The sequence below is a fragment of the Protopterus annectens genome, chromosome 16.part0, assembly GCF_019279795.1.
Source record: "Protopterus annectens isolate FY-2018-M chromosome 16.part0, PAN1.0, whole genome shotgun sequence".
Taxonomy (NCBI): Eukaryota; Metazoa; Chordata; order Ceratodontiformes; family Protopteridae; genus Protopterus; species Protopterus annectens.
The window spans coordinates 670,607,104-670,628,617 of record NC_056750.1 but is presented as its reverse complement, the minus strand read 5'-3'; the positions used below and the strand labels follow the sequence as shown (position 1 = coordinate 670,628,617).

At 38.8% G+C, this 21,514-nt stretch overlaps 1 protein-coding gene across 1 annotated transcript in view; it reads right to left on the bottom strand.

Moving 5' to 3' along the window:
- The window catches only part of ARRDC1 (arrestin domain containing 1), a 980,794-nt gene extending 959,853 nt beyond the window's left edge, over positions 1 to 20,941 (bottom strand). Inside the window, exon 1 of the mRNA XM_044057927.1 lies at positions 18,789 to 20,941. Coding sequence (XP_043913862.1) covers positions 18,789 to 18,906 — 118 coding nt within the window. The 5' untranslated portion in view covers positions 18,907 to 20,941. The remainder of the gene's footprint in view (positions 1 to 18,788) is intronic.
- Between the last annotated feature and the right edge of the window lie 573 nt (positions 20,942 to 21,514).

Sequence of the window (21,514 nt, the reverse complement as noted above, 5' to 3'; positions counted from 1 at the left end):
AATTATGTATTAAAATGCTTTCGGATGTATTGCTCAATAATTTCCCCAACTTAAATTTCCTTCGAAATGTTCTTGTTACTCTAAGGTTGGAAGAAACAACAAAGCTTAGACTGGCAAGAGGCTAGATTCAGAAAATCTTGAGATGGAAGTGGTATATATTTTATATTAGAACTTGAAGTTAAAAGGAAAATATTGTAAGCATATGCACACACAATAACACATTCACACATGCACTCAAAATACACATACCAGTGTGCCAAGATGCCTGTGTTTAACTAAGGAGCTGAGTGTAATCCAAAAATATGCTGACCTAACACCTGTAGAATGCATGTCACTCACAGCACCAGAGACAATAACATTTAAAAAAATAACTTATGGCACAACACATATTCAACAGCTGCATTTTACATTTGCATCCAAGTACAGCTTCCCAGGCATTTAGATTAATTACATTACAATATAGTCCCGAAACTGGACTGGCCACCTGCCATCCTGCAGACTGTATCACTCCCTCTGCATGATGTCACCTAAAGGTCATGCAGGAGTAACAGCATAAGCAAAGGGACGACTAGGTTACTATGTGGTGTTGCAGGCCTGATTGAGTTGTTTCAACAATTATGCAAGGCAGGTCTGTTTACAATCATCTTTGTCAGTCTCAAATCTAAGCTTCTATATTATGAAGCAGCTCTGCACTTGTCAGCCTTGATCTGTAAGACCATTTTTTTTAATCCAGCCCACTGTCCTTCTCACTACTACAACTAGCACTGGTTATAAATAAGATGCAGGCATGTGGGTGGAGAAACAATTACTTGTAATGCTTTGAAAAGACAACATTGTCCATATTTCACACTAGCTCTGTTTACAGCTGTGTGCATCTGCTGTCATGAAGATTACGTTCTAGGTGCAGTAATACAATGCACCTCCCAGTCTTCACATTAACTCTGCATACCCACCTGTCTTGTACACCTGCAGAAAGCATATGCAACACACTCCATCTAGTATAAGGCAGACACAGTGTTACACTTTATGCCTGACAAATGGTATAAAAACTCTACAACAATGGTTAAATTGTTCAGGCATCACAGCAGCTGTAATAAACAGCTCCATCACTGATAGTGTCAAGAGGCTTGCTAACTATGCAACTATGGCCAATCTTGACGTTACAAGCCCAAAGATATTCATGTCACACAATTTTTTCCAGAAACTTGGTTAAACAATAAAGACAGTTTCTGCTATCCACTTACATTAACACATAAGTTTTAACTGCTGTAAATCTAAGCACCGGAAAAAAAAAATCTATTATGGAACACCCTCCAAACCTCCAATACGTGTACAGATGTATGTCAGTTTATCAAAAAAACGTTGTTAAAACCCATATGGTTCACAATGCAGTTAACTGAAAAACACACAACACCTGCCAACAATACAAACAATGTTTCTGTAGGGGGGCAAGCCACCTGCACCCACTCATCCACCCCTGCTAAATTTATACCAACTCTAAGATTGTAGTATAGTGGAGAAAAGGGCAAATTCCCCAATCCCTAATGTGCCAAGATCTTTGACTAAATGGTAGGGTGAACCAAATTGTCAATCGTATGGTTTTCGACAATTTAGTCCATCAACACACAAACAGACATGAGTGTACTACACACACATACCACACAATATCCTAGCACAAGAATTATGAACAAAGTCAAAAACAAGAGGAACAAAAGGTACAAAATGAGAGAAAATCCTAAATATTACTATTACAAACTTAGAAAGTGGTCAGAAAAACAGGTTTTGCATTATTATGCATTTACTGAAGGGTATTAAGTCTGAAACTGTCATTGTTTAGTGACTTAAGTCCTCAATGATGTGGCAGACCACCACATATGCCATAAGGATTAGACCAAAAATAGGAGGCAAAAATCTGGATATTCCAGGCAGAGGAGATGCATGACTGCATAATATCAGTAGTAACATTGTAAAACATACATAGTATGAAGATAAATCCACAGCCTTCTGATCTTCTACTATCGGAAGTAGAAGTACAACCTTATGCACCTGACAGACACCAATTTGTATTCGGGCCACACAATTATTACCTTTATTCAGTTAGCTAGTTTTACTTAAGTTGATTTTGCATCTATTACTTCACAACAAAATCATGCTCTGCCTCAAAATCTACAAGTATATGTGCATATACCTGCAAATGACTGACTGTGTCCTACCACTCATGGTTTGTACTCTGTGTCACATTAGAACGAGTTCTAAGTAGCAGACTAACCTTTATAGTTGCAGCCAGTAAGAGAGGTTTAAAACAGCCAGTCAAGTCATCAGAAGGTTACTGCATTCATTATTTTGAACAGAGTTTTAAATACATTCAACAGTTTTGCTGTGGCAATAAAATTTTTTACATACTAAAATGTATTTTGTTTCAGTGTGTACTCTGTTGCACAAGAATTTGTACTAAATATGTCGGTTTGTATTATTTCCATTAGCTTTTAGTAAAACCACACATTAACACTGCGAGACAGTCATCACATAAAAGCACAGAACCACGCACTACATGGTCTGTACTAACCTCCCAACTACCATCTTTAACATGTCTTATTACAGTTACAATGGCAAAGTTCTTATACGTTCCCAACCTGGGAATTGCACAAGTTATCCAAAGCCTGTTCAAAGTGCTGTTTTCCACTAGGTTTGACTTTTACATTCTAAGCTTCCATTATTCTATTATGTTAACGACTCACATGTACTATCTAAATAAATCACATTGTGTATGTTTTCTGGGAAAAAATTACAACAAAATGTTTGCTTTAAAACATGTATATTTTTCTCTGTTCAAACTCCTCAGCCATGTTGAAGTTGGAACCCTCCCCACATTTATGATCATACTTCATAACCGGAGAGGATTTACACATTCAAGAAAACAAAATAATATTTTAACACAAACTTCAACAGTGCCTGGCAGCAATCTTTGTAGGCACACCTGCCAACTGACGTTGGAATTTCATAACCTCTCAAGTTTTACCCGACAGAAGTTTGACAAATGGCAACTGTGATTTATGGATCTAACTGACTGCAAGACAGAAGAGGGGTTACAAATGACCATACAATTGTATGCAAAGTCAACAACTTTCGATTTAAAATGATGTTATTACCATGAACAAAAATGACCAAAAAGCAGCAACATATACGTTCACATTATATTTGCACCTTCCCTGTCCCTATCGGCCGACATGATTGCATTGCTTTTGTCCCAACCATCACAGCCTGTACTTACTCTGTGTTCCATGTACCACAATATGAACTCTGTTGGGTCACATCCCAATCATGGGTCTAAGCTGACCTGTCCGAACACAAATATCCCACAACTGATAAGGTAAAAAAATTCAGACTAATGTCCTACGAGGAGACTTCTCAAATTAAAGTGGTTTATGGGGAGAGGGGTAAAGCCCCCTCAACCCCCTACTTAAGAGGCTGTGCCATATTCACCCTAGCACAATCACCTCTGGGGATAATGATCCAGAGCAGGGAACAAAATTGGTCCCATCCTTCAGCACCATTTGGTGAAATTGTAGATTTCAGTAAGTTTAACCAAAATTCAACCAAATGGCCCTGGGGTAATTCACTAAATCTCCACCCCATTAACTAAAACTACAAGTAAATCAGTTTGGCTATTACCTGCTGCATCCACACAGTATGGCCTCAGTCTGTCCATTCCTTACCAGGGCCACCCAGTATAGCACCCATCTGTCCATTCTCTGTCACAGTCACCCAAGTATGGCATCATTCTACCGATTTCCCACTAGTTCTATTGTGATAAACAGGATTACCAATGTTGCCAGACTGTTGGCAGTTGCAAAGCAGCATAAAGGACTGTCACGGTTTCCCCTTTTCTGGCTTTGAACCTCCACCCACCATACATCACAGCTAACCATTGATCTGCCTCCTCACCTCTCCACAGTCAGCCTATTCATCCAGTGCTTAATTACCCCCCCCCCCCAATCAGGTCTTTACAGCCATTACTGTCTGCAAGTTAACATCCTCTGCTCCACTGCCAATGGCTACTCGGAAAGGGTCAACAATGATAACTACTCGATAGCTGCCTGCATTGCAATGAACTGCAAGTCTGCATTCCCTACCGTATTCCATTTTAGGTCCTGTTGTCTACATTTCCTTTATGGGACTCCACCACTGGAACTAGAGATCACTGGCACAAACTAGGCACACTGCTACAGTGCAGTGATGACCCTTCTTTAAAATTACAGGACGGAACTGAAATAGCTTTGTGAATCCTAGCCCAAAACATATCCACAAAATATTAACAAGTGCATTCAACATACTTGAGGACCAATCTTCTGTGATTTTATGCCATCTTACCAACAGGCTTCAATATCAAAGGATTGTAATGAACAAGCAATAACAAGAACAAAACGAACAATGTAACAGCTAGCCGTTTAAAAAAATGGCTCATATTTTCAAAAGAAAATCTTGAAGTTGATTTCTAGCCACTGTGAGATACGTTCCACTTTTTCAGACAATTTTACTCTTTGCTGATTCAGTTCTCAAACTAATTTTAATCATTTTTAACATGAAGTGCAGTATAACCATTTGTAAATGAAGCCCCCTTACAATATACACAAACACGCAATTAAACCAGTGGCTTTAAAAGAAACAGTGCATGTCAAGCATAAGCAAAGACAAATTCATGCAGATGAAAACACTATACTTTTAAAGGTGGCCTTAGAGAAGCAGTCTGTAACAGTGAAAAACAGTCTGTAACAGTGAAAAAGTGTGGATTAATGTCTGTGGAATTGTCGTTAAATGGCAAGGGGGAACTAGTGTGTGAAGTAGGGGGAGCCCAAGTAGGGATGGGGTAAGCAGCCAAGGTGGAGAAAAGTACTTCAGTGGAAAATGCAGTGCAAAACACCATAAAGATAAAAAAAGAGAGAAAGTGATAAGACAGAGAGAGAGAGAGACATGGGACAGACAGGCTAAACATGCACAACCCTGAAAAAAAAAAAAAACGGTGAGGGTATAAAACTTATTGAAAACAATGAAATAGTGTCCAATGACAACTGTGGCCGATTTCAGGATGCATATTAGCAGTGATGGGATTTTTTCAGCTCAAAATGCCTCAACTGCCTACGCGTAGAAATACAAACTAGACCACACTTCATTCTTCACTTCTGTCATAATATATTAGTGTTACATAGTAAAGCTGTATGTATTAATGGTCACATATAAATTTAACAACATGTACAGCCAGTCTTAAAGTTTCCAGTAGGCCAAGAAACAGTAAAATCAGCACAACTCAAAGCCACGATCAAGTACTTCTATTATGTAACACAAAAGTAAGATCGATCGTAGTTAAATTGATAATTGACAAGTTATTAAGTGGATTAGTGAACTTGGATGGTGTAACTGAAAATTAATTAGCAAATCAAGTTTAGTACGAGCCCAAGAGATATTTCTGCACTGTAAACAATCTGTCTAGACTACGCATCAGCAAACATTACAATAAAGCTTTGTGCTCCAGTTGTATGTTGTCATCTCACCCGTATGCATTTATTTAACTTAAATTCAGTGCAGTAACAGAAAACAATGCATCACACCTTTGCATACAGAAGCAAAGCACTGTAGCCCCTCAGACAGCTGTGCAATCTCTCCTTTTCTGAAGAGTTGTTGTTGTGCCTTTCGGCTTTTCCCGGTTAGGGGTCGCCACAGCGGAACTCCGATCCGCCAATGATTGGCAGTAGATTTTTACGTGCCGAGTTGCCAGCCCTGACGCACAACCTTCAACGAAGGTATGCCCATTCACACATGTCTCCACACAGAAGACGCTCTAGCTGAGAATCAAATCGGACAGCGTCTTACTGTGAGGCGACAACACTACCGCAGCACCACCACCAGGTGGTAATATACAACCAAAAACCTACCGCAAGTCTGTTTTGTATGTATGTATGTATTTACTTTAAGCAAAACAGAAATGTAGACCAGCATTAACTAAAAGTGATTAATCTATTACCTTTTCTGTTAAGAACTGTATAAATTTTTTAACTCAATGTTAACTGTTTAGCACATTCACTGCATGCCTATTTGTAGTAATAACCATACAAAGTTAACTATATTGCCTTTTATAACTAAAACAGCCAAACAATTATGATGATACAGTAGTAGAGTAGGATGTCAGAATAGCCCAGGAGGCCAAAGAAGAGACCCAATTATGTTGTAATAAGGCTATGCCTGACTGCCACAGGAAATAAAGCTATTTTGGGTTTCGGAAAAAAAAAAAAAAAAAAAAAAAAAAAAAAAAAAAAGTTATTTCTGTCTCCACTAATCTGCCCCCAGTTTTTACTCTTTCTGAGCACTCGTGACTTGTTAAAATTTCTCATGGACATTTTGTAAAATGAACTTGAGAGATAAAGTGTTGATATGCAACTCAGGGGTACACTCCAGTATGGGTATGGAAAAAACACTGACACTCCACTACATGGAAATCTTGAAAAATAAATAAAGCAAGCTAGTTTTACAGCCGAAGAGCTCATTACAATGGTAACTTGCCCTGCTGATCAGTTGGTTGGCAGAAAATGTAACTCATTCACTCTCTAACAGAAACATATGCTTAAATGTAAACAGTGTTAAGTTTGTTTTGCCTTAAAGCCCTAACAGTAAAATCTCTTTATTCCCAATTTCCTCCAATAGATCATGTGAAATTCAAGAATCAAGGTATTATGTTCACATATCCAAATCTGTAAAGAAAACTCGGAAACAGTCTGTAAATATGTAGAATATATGTACATATGTACTATAATTTAGATTTTTTTTAACTGCAGATATAATCATAATCACATTAAGAGGCTTAACTTCCCCATATGTTTATGGGATAGTTTGCCATAAATTCTATTACTTTCAAAAATATATGTATGTGCATCTTCCTTCAAATATGCACCGGTCACATTCTTCTGTCTTGTTTCACCATGTAACTTGCCTAAATAGTAACCAATGTTATTATACCTGCTTTTACTTTGCCCTAACTTGGCTGAAATTTGTGGCTGATAATGGTTAAAGACCAGCTCACTTGCCCAGTAAGTAAATGAAAATAAATGCCAACTGGCCTACATGTGCATCAGCAGTTTAGCTAGTTAACCAGGTTTAGTCCCACTAAGCCAAAGGGTCCATTAACGAATGGATCTGATAACAAAAGACGTCATTGTTTTTAAAACAACCGACAGTCAACCTGAGCAACAAGGCCCACAAACAAATCTTATGAGAACTCTCACTGAATATACAAACACCATCCAGAAACCAGCCTTGAGCCCTTAAATCCTTAAAAACTGAAACTGGACAGATGATGCAAGTCACTCATTCTACAAATGTTTCTTTAACTCTGCTGCCTCAAAGCTCATTTTTCTGTTTTGGTTCCCAGCTGGACTACCCTCTGTGCAGAGTCTGTATGTCCTCTCATTCTTTACAAGGGGATATTAACAGAGTCTCTAGTTTTCTGTCATATCCTAAAGACACACCATTAGGTGAAATGGTGATCCTATGAACTATCCTTAGGTTTGTGTGCCTATGTATACAGACACATCTCTGGGAATGGACTGCATTCTTGTCTGGTTCTGGGTCTCTGTTCTGTGCTCACTGCTTGCTGGGATAGTAAGTGGCTCCCTAAAAACCTTAAACTGAATAAAGCGAGCATCAAAAAATGGAATAAAGATTCTGCAATGCAGACCCTTTGACAAACCTATCTTACTACGAAACTACCAAGTCTCTGCCAGCGCCAGCACTGTTTACAAACTATAAAATGGCCATCTTCCCATGCCTGGTTGAAAGGCACAAACCTCAAACATCTTAGGAGTAAACCATCTGCCTCGAATACTTGGCCAGTTACAGCAGCTCCTTCTCAAAATAAACTGAACTGAGACAACCCTAAATGAAACGATATCTTCTCCAGACTAATTATGATAAAATGATGTATGGTAAAACAACAGAGGCCACATGCAGGGATGGTGACCATGATTACTCTCGTTATACTTTGTGGGCACTCGATGCTTTGTTGGCCAATGCCACTTCTTTTCAGCTTCTCCTTGTGATGTTATATTAAGAACAGTTTGGACGGAGCACTCATGGCAGTAAAGAGCAGCCTGCTCTCCTTATGACCTTGGGAATCACAGCAGGGGACCCCAAGTGTCATTTCATGACTGGCCAGAGTAAGATTATGTTTACTTAGTCAGTTTCTACGTTTGTATAAACATCGGCGTGTTTGGAGCGATGCTGCACATCATGCAAAAGTGGTTAGCACTATCCTGTGAACCTATGAACCCATGAACCCGTACAGACACAAACACTCAGAATTTAACATTTTCCTGTAAAACTACTTCTCACACGTTCCAGAGGTCTTAGGTGTTGATAGAGCAACTGCTTTGCATGTTCAGAACAATCACCCAAGAGTTTAGTCTTGATAGAAGTTTATACTCATACAGCACCTATGCTAGCCAAGTCTCGACCCATTGTGTATCATTCCTCAATGATCATGAAATAAGGATGTGGAACTATGGATATCAAGTTTCCTATTACCTCACCAGCAAGTTTGGTGGATATGGGCATCCTGAGGCAATGTAGCAACTGTCAAGTTTACTGACAGGCATCTAATTCTTAATCAAAGTATGTGAAAGATGTAATTAACCAATGTTACTGCAGGCAAAGACTTTCACATACAAGCATTTATAATACCAAACAGGTTGTCAGAAATACCTCCCCACCCCACCCACACACACACACACACACACACACACACACTCTTTGTAGAAGACGAAACGAAACACAAAGACCCACATATCCGGAAGCTCTTAAAATGTTATCCTTCTAAAGCCCCAAGGCCTCCGGGAAGTTGCACCCACAATAAATATCCTCAGCAACCTCAAAAGCACTGCAACGAAACAACTTCCACCAAGATGCTTACAGCCACATATCATAGGGTCTCAATCTCTAAGACCACAAGGCAAACAACAACACAATATTTTAGTCACAGTGGATTCCACTGACAAACAGAGGTGTCCCATTCAACAGGCTGAGTGAGAAGAGAGTCACGGACAGCTGCCTGTCTAGGTCAGGCTGGGCAGGATCAGACAGATTACACATGTACTCTGAGCACTGAAATACAACTGCCTGTATGACTCAGTCACAGTCCATATGGCTGTGAAGACAAACATGATGCAGCTCTTGGACTTTGTTTCTCAGGTTGATATGAGCACAGCAATGAGCAACATACTACCTTCTCCAAGGATGATGCCACAATATAAACAATTTTGACAACTGGCTTAGTTTTTTACATCAATCAAAGCCAATACAATATGCGTTAGACCAGAGGATATGCTACACAGACCATGCTGCTTTGCCAGAAAAGGTCTGCACCTGTCCTCTTTAGACTTTTATTTATTGGCTAAAGCTTTGTCCTCCCCACACAATGCCTTTTTTCAGGCAATGCAAAACTGAAATATCCAACAATATAGCAAAAAAACAGAAGAATATATAAACAGTGTTATTACTCAATACCAAGAGTCTAAAAGACATTTCACCACATGCAGGCTTTCCTTATCCTGGAGAAAATAGACATTTGTGCAGTTACTGAAACTTGGTTTAAAGTCATGGAGAGCACCCCAGCTGTGCAAGGCTACAATATCTTCCACACATTCAGACCACCTAATGCACAAGAGAAAAAAGTTGGACGTGTCTCAGTTTACATCAAAAACTTACTTACCTCAAGGCTGGTCAATTCAGTACCATGTGCTTGAGTTTCACCATCTCCTAAGTGCCACAGGCAAAGTCCCAAATCGTACCCAAGTAAGATTCAGTTCTCACTCTTTGACCAAATCCATAACACATATTTACAACATACTGGAGATGCTCACCATTTAATCCAACACTATAATCATGGGTGAATAACTACCCCACTATACAGACTGGGAATCATACATGACCCCTAATATGCATGCCCAGATATTCCTGCACATTGTAACAAACACAGCACCATTTTTAGTGGATTTTTCTCACTGGCCCAGTTGGACCATAAAGCAGTCTCCTTTGAGATAAAAATAACATTCAGAACCTCTGCTAACCCTGGAACTATTAGGAATTACTTGAAAGCAAACTTCCTACTAGCAAGTTATATTTTGATAAAATTCCAAACCCCAAGAACACCACCGCCTATGCGGAATGGTTCATAGAAAACCTGTACAATCATATTAACAGCTACATAGAGATAGCTGTGCTCACCCATAACAAGCAAAGGTCCAACTCAAAAAAACAAGCCACCTTGGTAGAATTTGCACACCAATATGCCATACAATAAAAGAAACAAAATTGTGGTGAAAATTAGGAGTTGCAATGCCAGACAAGGTAAAAACTCCTTCATCGATCTAAACAAACAACACAGGGGGCTTATAAAGGCTACCAAAGCCAAATTTGAAGTAAAAATTGCCTCCCAGGCCAAGGACCAGAGCATTTTATAATATAGAAAGCCAAAAATAAAATGGACCTTCAGAATACCAAATGCAAAATGTCAAAAATTCAGTAGGTCGACAAATGCTGGTAGCTATTTTCCAAGATTGTGGTACAGCTTAGAGTGGTGATTTGTCCCTTCCTCACTATAGTCCAGTCTTGAACTGGAATACATAATTAGCAGGAGATGTGGGGCTGTGGACGGATGCCCCCTTGCACAAAAACAGTATTTTATATTTTTAGCTCATTTCCAGTATTCTGAGCATTCGATGTTGTGAGTTCTGTGTTTTAAATGGTGACTATTTGTTTAGTCGACATTCTGACACTGACCTACCAAGGTCAGTCCCATGGCTTTCTTCAACTATATCTGCAATATCAAAGGCAGTAGAAAACAATGCACTGAACTAATCACAAATGAAGCTACTTGTACTGCTCGGGAAGACATAGCAAATCTACTAGCGAACAAATTTAGCTCCAGTTTTATGCCCTCATTCCTTCCCCAGACATCCCTCAGAAAATATCAACTATAACTTCCCCAACTATCAACTGGGAACAGGTTCTCAAGGCAAACTCCAAGGCCAAAAGCACATCGATGGACTACCACAATAACCTGGGGATTTCCTCTTAATAGCATGAACAATGAACTATTGGACCAACTAGAATCACGATTTAACCACAGTCTCCTAACAGGCTTCATATCAAATGAATGGAGGACTGCAACTATTATCCCACTGCACAAGGGTGACACATCTTCAAACCTGGGGAGCAGTTGACCCATATGCCTATCTAGTTTAATATGTAAACGAACAAGTTAAATAATGTGAGAAATCTACAGATACTAGATCCAACTTAGCTTGGCTTCATCAAGGACAGGTAAAGCCTATTCAACCTAATGGACTTCAAGTAGGTCACCAAAGTAATGTACAAGAATAAGATGGTTCATACTGCCTACATTGACATGGTCAAAGCATTTGATACAATACTCTACTCAGACATTGTAAACAAGTTCACCGAATTAAGTATTAACCCCTACATCACCCACTGGATATCCAACTGGCACACAGATAGGATACAGGAAACTACTTCCGTAAAAAGGACAGTCAACATTTAATGTGTCGGGGCTCAGACATGGAGCGGCTCCTGTGTGCCATCCAATTCTCTCAAGTCAAGGCTAACATTAAAGGTCTTCAGCTGGCCATCTTTACAGGCAATTGCAAATTAGGTGTAGTCAATGAATTCCCCAAGACACAAATACCCTCCAAGAAAGCCTAACACTGGACTAATAACTGGTGCAGAGTCACAGTGAAATTCAATGCCAAGAAGTGCACAATAGTATCTTTCAGTAAGACAGCCACCTTTGCAAATTAGTACTTTGACAATATACCCCCAAGAGCAGACCCAGTAACCAGGGACTTGGGAATGCATGTAGAGAGTGATTCAGCCTTGGAAAATCATGTGTCTACAAGGAAATCATTCTATACTGTACAAACTATAAGCAGGGGTATGGCATCTAGGTCCAAAGAGGTCATCGTTCAGCTGTACTCTGCCCTCATAAGACCAATCATTGACTACAGTACCCTATTCGACATGTACCTGACCAGGCATAAGCAACAACTGGAGTGTCCACAGAGATTTCTCACAAAAAGAATACACGGTTTATAAAACAAGTCCTACGCAGACCATATACTCAAGTCTCCTACAAGGCTGCTGAAGAGCAACCTATGCCTGACCTACAAAGCATTGTCTGATCAAGCAATGATCCTGCTGCACATCCAGGAGACAGACAGCATTAGACACCCCCAAACCAGGGACTTAAAACCTCACCTGCAACATAAATAGGGCACGATGGAGATCAGGTATTTCTCTCAGGGGGCTATCCCTTCCCTAGAACAGGCTTCTGTGAAGCAAAGTTCCTCTAGCACTCGTGTCTCTATTAGAGACAGGAAGCTTGTAAATGCTTGACCAGTCATACCCAAGTTTATATACACCTCACCAAACCTAGCAGACAAATAACTTTCTAATATTTCTGGTAAGTACGGCTTGGCTTAAAAAGACCCTATAGGGTCATTAGCCTAGTATTTTCATATGATAAAATGGCACCCAACTGGTAGGAGAAATACTGGAAGCATGTTTAAAAACACACAGAAAGCAACATGCCCCCCCCCCCCAAAAAAAAAAATGTTATAGGTTCATCACAACTTGTATAAAAGACTTTTAACTTGACAACTTGTCAGGTTTATCCAAGTGTTCATCACTGAACTCTGATTAAAACAACACATCAAAATTGCTCAAAAATTGTGAACCATAAAACTAGTAAGAAAAAGCAGACCCGCATCATAAGAACCATCAGCTTTAATGTAAAAACTCCACACTGACTAAGTGCTTTCACCCACAGCTGGGCTTCTTCAGAGTCAGTACACAGTAACAAAATAATTACTTAAATACCAATTAAACACAATTAATCATACGAGTACCTGCAAGTATTTAAAAAATTAACTGTCTATTGCCCAGTTCATTTCAACCCTGGTATTTGTTTGTACATCAAAAATGCATGTATATAATAAAAATAAATAAATAATTTAAATTAATTAATTAATTAATTAATTAATTAAATAAATACAAACTTTATTAGAAGTCAGGGAATGCCTGTGGCAGCTACACCTTGATGCATCTAATGCACCAGGTATCAGTGACAGCATTTCTATAGCCTGTGTACTAAAATACAAATCTCAGTTTATATAAAACACATTTTTTATGTACGTTTCATGATTATCCACTTTTTATAATAGAATTAAAAAAAAAAAAACAGTTGTAGAGCGTTCAGCTAGTGGGATACATACTTATTTAATGGTATATTTATATATGTATTTTTGACGTACAAGCAAATACCAGGGTTGAAATGAACTGGACAGTAGAGGGTTAATTTTTTAAATACTTGCAGGTACTCATGAGTAATTGTGTTTAATTGGAATTTAAGTGATTATTTTGATACTGTGTAGTGACTCTGAAGAAGCCCAACTGTGGGTGAAAGCGTTTAGTCAGTGTGGATTTTTTACATTAAAGCTGACGGTTCTTCTGATGCAGGTCTGCTTTTTCTTTCAATACATCAGAGTTACTCTGCATTAAATTTTATAAATGCCAATGGTACATGCATAGCCGTCTATGCACATGACATACCCTGACATATCCAATTCATCTACATGAAACATCATTGACACAATGCGATGTTCTAAATGGCAAGTTTATTTCTGTTGCAACATATTGCCAAATCGGGATGTTAATTTTGTCACTGTCATGTAATACACTGTTTACAACTGTGAATAAATAAAGCAGAAGAAACAAACAAACAAACTCTCTAAACATCAGGGCTGCTGGCCACCAAATATTCCTATAGCAATCAAAAGCAAATAAAAAAAAGAGTACTATTTTTTTTTTCAAATATGGGAAGCATTCTCTTCCAAATTCAACTTATTTTGCAGTAACAGCATCAATCCCGAATTCCATTCAGGCCTTCAGTTTCCTCCTCCTCTGCTTTCTCTATTTACAGTTACTATCTACAACTCTTCTCTGTCTGATCATAAAATCTGCCACACAAAGGTGTTAAGAAAGTTTGTCAGAGATGTTACACAAGACATTCTTATTACATCTGTGTATTCCATTACTCTGTTTTTTGACTTGCTTAAAAGCACTTGTTTGGAAACACCAAGATCAAAAACACCAAGATCAATTACTAAATAACTAAAAACATTCTACTGTACCATACTTTGTGTTCTCTCTCTCTCACTTTAATCCCAACAATCCCTAAATTTAATCTCAGCAAACACCACAGTACCAATGACAATGAAATCTCAACCCACATATAATCACACAAAAAACAGATGCACTTCCAAATGTGAAGCAATGTAAATGCAAACAATAAGCCAAAGGGAGAAAGTGCTGAAAGCAAAAGCCTTGCCACAACAGTACCAGTGAAGTATTAAGAAGGTTGAATATACTGTATCCGTTTTCCTGCAAGTGTGCATGTGTGTCTGTATATGCATTGGTGGGGGCCTGGGGGGGGGGGGGGGGGTAAATCTATGATGGCCAGGAATATCCTCTGCTTCCTACAGCAAAACGTGAAACACAACAGAGCTAAATGTTTAACATGGCACATACAATTTGTGGACTCCATACTATGGGCACACCAGGTTAGTGGATAAAAGGTGATGGGCAAAGATGTGAAAATTACTAATGCTGTTCTAACCTTAGTCATCATCTTACATACTGCAATAAAACTAAGGAAATATTTCATTATTCCACACAGTGTGTTTTTGAGCTTTATGACTTGTTTTAGCTAAATAAGACTCAAAACAGATACAAAACTGCATTTCACAGCACAGTGCTAACTAACATGGACCTCACCCGAGTCAGACATATTTGTATTAGCAAATCCAATGTTGTAAGCAAGAAAACATTCCAGTTCTAAGTATGTGAATGTTCTCAAGCAGAAACAAATTAAAAAAAAAAAAAAAGAGATACGCATGAACCCCTCTAAACTCTTACCTGCTGAAGCAGCAAACGTTAGCAACCACAACTAATAAACTGGTTTAATTTAAACTATAATGCCGTACCTATAACTTGTTCTATGCATTATGAAATAAGCTGATTAAATTATTGATGATTAATTATTAATAAACAGTATATACTCCCATAACAGAATCCAAAATTCCATCCTGCTGGAAAATCTCCCACATTATTCCACTCCACAAAGGTGGAAACTCTAATGAACTATCCAATTTTAGACCTATTGCCCTTCTATCGCCTCTATCCAAAATAATGGAACGCTGTATTCACCATCAACTTCTAAACTATCTCTTAAATAACAACCTGCTTGTTGACTCTCAACATGGTTTTAGACCCTACCACAGCACTACTACTGCCCTTCTCTCCTTCTCCGATACCATAAATAAAAATAGAAATAGAAACCTATTCTCATCTGCACTATTTCTGGACCTCTCAAAAGCATTTGATATGGTCAACCATCAACTTCTCCTTGATACCTTAAAATCTCTATCACTGGATTCTCAAGCATTACAGTGGTTCAACTCATATTTGACTAATAGAAAACAAGCTGTCCTGTGGGACAGCCATCTATCCACTCAACTCCCTGTTACTATTGGTGTCCCACAAGGATCTATCCTAGGCCCCCTACTTTTCTCCATTTTCATCAATAATTTGCCCAATTCCCTACCAACATCCACATGCATACAGTATGCAGATGATTCCACTCTCATCTGCTCTGCCTCTACCCCAGCAGAACTCCACTCCACTACCCAAGTAGTCTTTACTGCAGCAGAAAATTGGTTTCAACACATCTGTCTCCTCCTTAATCCCAAAAAAACCAAACTACTACTCTTTACCCCTACCTCTAAATCCACCCCGATCTCTTTTTCTATAACATCCTGTAATGGAACTATCATCAAACCTGACAACTGCACTAAACTCCTAGGCGTCACCATAGATAACCAGCTAAACTTTGACTGTCACATTGATTTAACTATCAAAACTGTCAATAAAAAGATTGGTGCCCTATACAGGCTAAAGCCTTATCTCACTTCATCCTCCCGAGTAGCCCTTGCCCAAACTCACCTTATCTCTACACTAACTTACGCCTCCCCCTCCTTTGTCAACTTATCTAAAGGCAATCTTCAGAAACTGAATACTGCCTACCACAGTATAGCCAGATTTGCCACTGGCTCACCTTTCCTAACTCACCACTGTCTTAACTTAAAGAAACTCAACTGGCTTGAACTCCCGAACCTTATACTCCTACAACAACTAATCATCACCTTCAAAATTCTTCATTACCCCTCCAATATACCCATACTAAATACACTCATCACACCTTATAAGAATCTCAAGACACTCAGATCAGCCAACAAGCTACTAGTTACTACCTTGAAATCTCATAACAAATCAGGTGATTCCCTATTTGCAAACACTATCGGTTCTTACTGGAATAAACTTCCCACTGAACTGACCTCCCTAACATCATGTCACCTTTTCAAAAAACAGATAAAAGACCACCTACTAATTCACTGGCTATGCCCCTGCTCCAATCCTGACTGAGCATAGTACTGTTCATTACTCTAAACAGTCTGCTACTTGCAATTCTTTCCACTCCCTTTCTTACCTAGACTAACATCCTCAGCCCCCTTCACTGGACCATCACTCTTTTCTCCATTCTCATTGCCTACTTCATCGTATAGCCATCCTCTCTCTATTTACTTTTCAGCCATACCTAGACCATCTTTACCCTACTACCATAGCATTTCATCTCTATCCTGCTTCCACACTCCTTTCAACTTGACTTTCTTAACATTTAACTATGTTAAAATACTTTTACCCTATGTAATCATATTCTATCCACAATTTCTATCTATCTTTTATCCCCTTTTTCCCATAGCTTTACTACCTATCTACCTGTTTACCTTCTAACTTGCTTTTTCAACACTTGTAACCATCAGTTTTCCTTCCCTCTGCTAACTACCTAATCTGTCTTCTAGCCTTCTGACCGATGATTAATTTATTTAGCTTTACTACAGATATCCTTATCTCAACTTTTTATTTTGGTGCCTGAGCTTAACTCCTCAGCCACATAATGTGAACTCTGTTTGAACTCTGTTGTTACCTATTTAAATTAGTCCAGACAAACTGTATTTTGTCTTTGTACATTTTTGTTTTTTGTCTTTTTTTTTAAAAAAAAAGATTGATTTATTTAGTAAAGTATTCCTCATGTATTGTCTTAGTCTGATAGTGGAGCTTTTCTCCTCGGGCCTCTGCTGAAAATGGACATGTATCCAGCCAGACTAGCCCGGTTAACAAATGTAAAATAAATAAATAAATAAATAAATAAATATAAGTGAGTAGAATGCCCCCAAACAGACCAACAACAGTACTTAGGGGGAATATGGCAGAGTCACGCAGAATATTTCTTTAATAATTGCCTACAAAGTACCATGAAAACACAACTGAATCAGCACTAACTTATGCAGATGAGACTTCAGTTAACATTAGGCAGCGGGAGTTAACATCCTGCATATGCTACACTGTGTCAGTACAAGAACATGAATTCAAGTGCCTGGAGTGCCAACAGAACTCACTCTCTTAAGCAACCATTTTGGTGCCATGAAAATTTGAAGAGGGCACACAAGTTTTTTTTTTTTTGTCTGCCTGTATTCAACATTAATAATTTATTGTCCAGGTCTGCCATATTTATCTTGCTGAGGTACAGTTTCACAAAGAATCTGGAAAGAATGTTTTTGGATTTTTTTTTCTGTCCTTGTAGCCCAGCTGTTTGTTCTCAGAAGACAAAGCAATATTCTAAATGGAAAATAATAGCGCTGGGCATCACTCCAAATCACTCACTGAAGTGGTTATCCTACTGATATATTCTCACTAGTTTGGGATGGAAAGTTTCACTTCTCTCAGTCAGCCCCCCCCCCCCCCCCCCAATTGGTAAACTGCTTTCTTTATCATCTTTAAAAAATGTTTTCTGACGTCTTTTATAAACAGTAACCAGAATTACTTATTTTACTTCGACAAACATTTCCTGGAGAATGTATGTAACTGGTGCATAAAAAGGAGGCGACAATGTGTGCGGGTGTGGAGTGGTTGTTGGTTCAGTTTCTGCCAAACGTCACAACAGCTGTGCAGAGACAGTACACAAAAGAATAGGAGAAACAGCAGCAACGGTGACAAAGCACTTCTCTGCAACAGTTTCGGGTGAGGCACAAACTTATATGTGCAATGAAATTGTATTAAAAGGTCTATTATCCATAACACACTCTTCTTCATAGCACCTTTATCTACATGATACCTGTTATCCACCTGCTCAGCTCTAAAAAAGACGAAACCCTGTTTTATAAAACTGTGGATTACAAAACCTCCAAATAAAATGACATAACAGGCGTGAGCAATGACAATTAGTAGAAAGTTATACGTCTGGGGGTAACTGCATGAAAACAACAACACATCAGTGTAAAGCAAACAAATAATTCAGAGTCCACCTGGGATCTTACTATCCTACTCACATACAAAATAATCGGCTGTCTTCGGGAAAAAACTCCAAATGTTAACAAAACTTTATTAAAATCACTGACAGAAGAGCATGACTAGAATCCAAAACAATGTATAAGAAGAGACACAGCTGTATATAAGCCCCACCCGGGAACTGCAGCTGCATGCCAGCCCCAGAGCCCGCATCCGATAAGGCACCATGAGGGTGAAGGGAACCACGACACCAGACCTCTTACCTTTATATGGCAAAACGTTGTTCACCCGCACTGTCACCGTACCAGAAATATACTCCCCAGGTCCATACACCACCTTGTTGTCAGTCAGGGAAATATCAAACTGCTGCAGCTTTCCCATGGCCGCGTGCTGATAAGACTAGTCACTTACACGGTAATCCACACGCGCAGTCCAGCTCGAGGTCCCGAAACGAGGTTACCCGCTGGTACCCAACAAGCGGAAACACAAGGACGACAAGAACTCCTTCTGGACGCACGCGCACAGCCACCAAACAACACTCGAGCGCGGCCCTACCTGCACCTCACCGGTAAAGACCTCGAGCGAGTGTGATGTCAGCCAGTTTGGAATGCAGAAGAATGAAAGTTGAGTTTTAAAGTGACCGCCTCACATCTGAGCAACAAAACCATAAAGATCTCTGCCAATGGAAACCGCTGAGTTATTTTAAGTGCAAAACGTTGTTCACCCGCACTGTCACCGTAGCAGAATACTGGATGGGGCACCAGCAGCAGCACCGCTCACCTGTGTGTAGTAGTGTGTTTAAGACTGCAGACTATTCGGTGCAGTTCTGGCCCCAGTTCTTCCTATTTTGTACTGTTGTGTGAATCCTAGAGGAAGAGGATGTCATATGGGGTGGGGACGGGTGTATGTGAGTGCGGGCGATATGGTAAGTCTTTAACCATGTGCAAGGGAAGGATGTTATAAAACAAGGCATAAAGAGTGGACAGAACACATTGTGCATATCAAAGAACGGGGAAACACCATGTGAACGAAAAATGTTTACAGCCTAAATGCAATACCACTTCAGATGTGGCTTTAGGTATGGTACATTGTAAGTAGCAGAAGTGGGGGTGAACATATTGGGTGGGGTATTACAGTCTGTTTTTTGTTTTTACGTATTACATGTACAGAAATAAAGACACAAGTAACAAATTAAGCAGAATGTTCATCAACCACCCTAAATATATGCAATAGGTGGTCACATGATGCCCCAGACAGACATAAAGCGTAAGACAAGTTAGCTTATTTGAGTGCCAAGCCACTGCCAGTAGCTAAGGCAGACATAACTTTGCTAGGCATGTATCGTTATTATTTGTAATGAGAATGCTCTGTTTTATCGATATCAACGATCATACTTGGAGACGCCTTGCCTTGTCTGTAAGAGAGATGCAAACATCGAGGGTGGCGCTAAATAAAAGCCTAAAGAAAGTGTTAATTGCCTTCCCGGAAGTATTAGCAGACATCCACTGCTGCGGAATGCAGTTCTTTGGAAGCTATAGATACATTACGGACAACTGATGGCAGAAAAAGTCAAGAGTTTTGACAATAGAGTCTAAAATCTATTACGTTTTCATAAATAATCCGCTGAATGGGCCTGCTAAGAGACCATTGGTATAGTTTTAAGATTGTAAATTTGACGTGAACATAATATTTACTTAAGAGTTTGAGTTTCTTGACTGAGATGTAAACTGAAACATGGCTTATTTGTGTTTTTGTCTTTGATTGACTTCAGGTTGACAAGTTAATTCAGCTGTTTTATAAAAATATATTGTCTCATAATTCTTCACAAAATGCATATTAACTTCCAGTTTCTTCACTATTGAGTCAAAATATCTTAATATGTTTATGTTGAAAATCAAATGCAATGTTGACGTATGCGTGTGCAAATTACAGTGTCACATAAGTTGCAGCTTTATATTTCAAGTGTTTTACAACTGTATTCTCTTTAATAGCACATTTTAGTATACTGACAGGAAGAGTAAGTGCTGAAGGAGTTAAGGGATGTTTACTGTATTCTACAAAATGTGGTTAAAATGTTATTAAAGAAAGAGAAAACAAAAACAAAGAAAACCTATTGTAAATTCTGGCCTCCTCCGACTGGGGATGAGTCGTTGCAATGATATCTGTATAAATAGTGTATGTTGGTACACAGATTCCTAAATTCAGATGGTCTGTGTTTTAGAGAGACCTAATTGTCAAATGTTCACATGAAGCTCTAAGCGAGAATCACAAGACATATGATATTTTTTAATTTGTTAAACAGAAGGTAATGTCAAATTTCTGCATCCATGTAAATGGTAAAAAAATGTATAGAAAACATGTATTTTTCTGTGTTCCGGGAGACTGATTTAAACAATAATGGTAGCCAGGTTCCCATTGTTGTTTATTAAATAAAAACAAGCTTGTTTGCACATCTTAAAGTGTTATTCCTGCTTCAAGACAAATAAGGTAAATGTCTTTGTTGTTTATTTATGACTTTAACAGCTGATACCAAATTATCAAAAGATCATTAACTATTTGGAATACCATCATTTAGTCATACTTAAATGATAGACTGTCGTCTCAGAGAAAGGATGCTTTCTCCTCCATTTCCAAAAGAAATCAGGATCCTTGCATTTTTATTTATTTTGATATTTGTTAACCAGGTTACTCCAACTGAGCATGAACCCATTTTCATTTGTGGCCCAGGGAGAAAAGCTCCATACAGAAACGTTATCAAAACATAAAGTACAGAAAGCTTCAAATGCAAGACAATGAATAAAACAGAGGTGATGGTGGGTATCATTAAGATCTCAGACATAGTACAGAAATGTATAGATGTGACTAGAAGACATGCTGTGTTTATCATAGGTACATATTAATATCACTGTACAGTACTTTGCTATAGATACAATAAAATCTCACAGCATGATACAGAGTTTAACATTTTAACTCTGGAGTAAAATAGTGA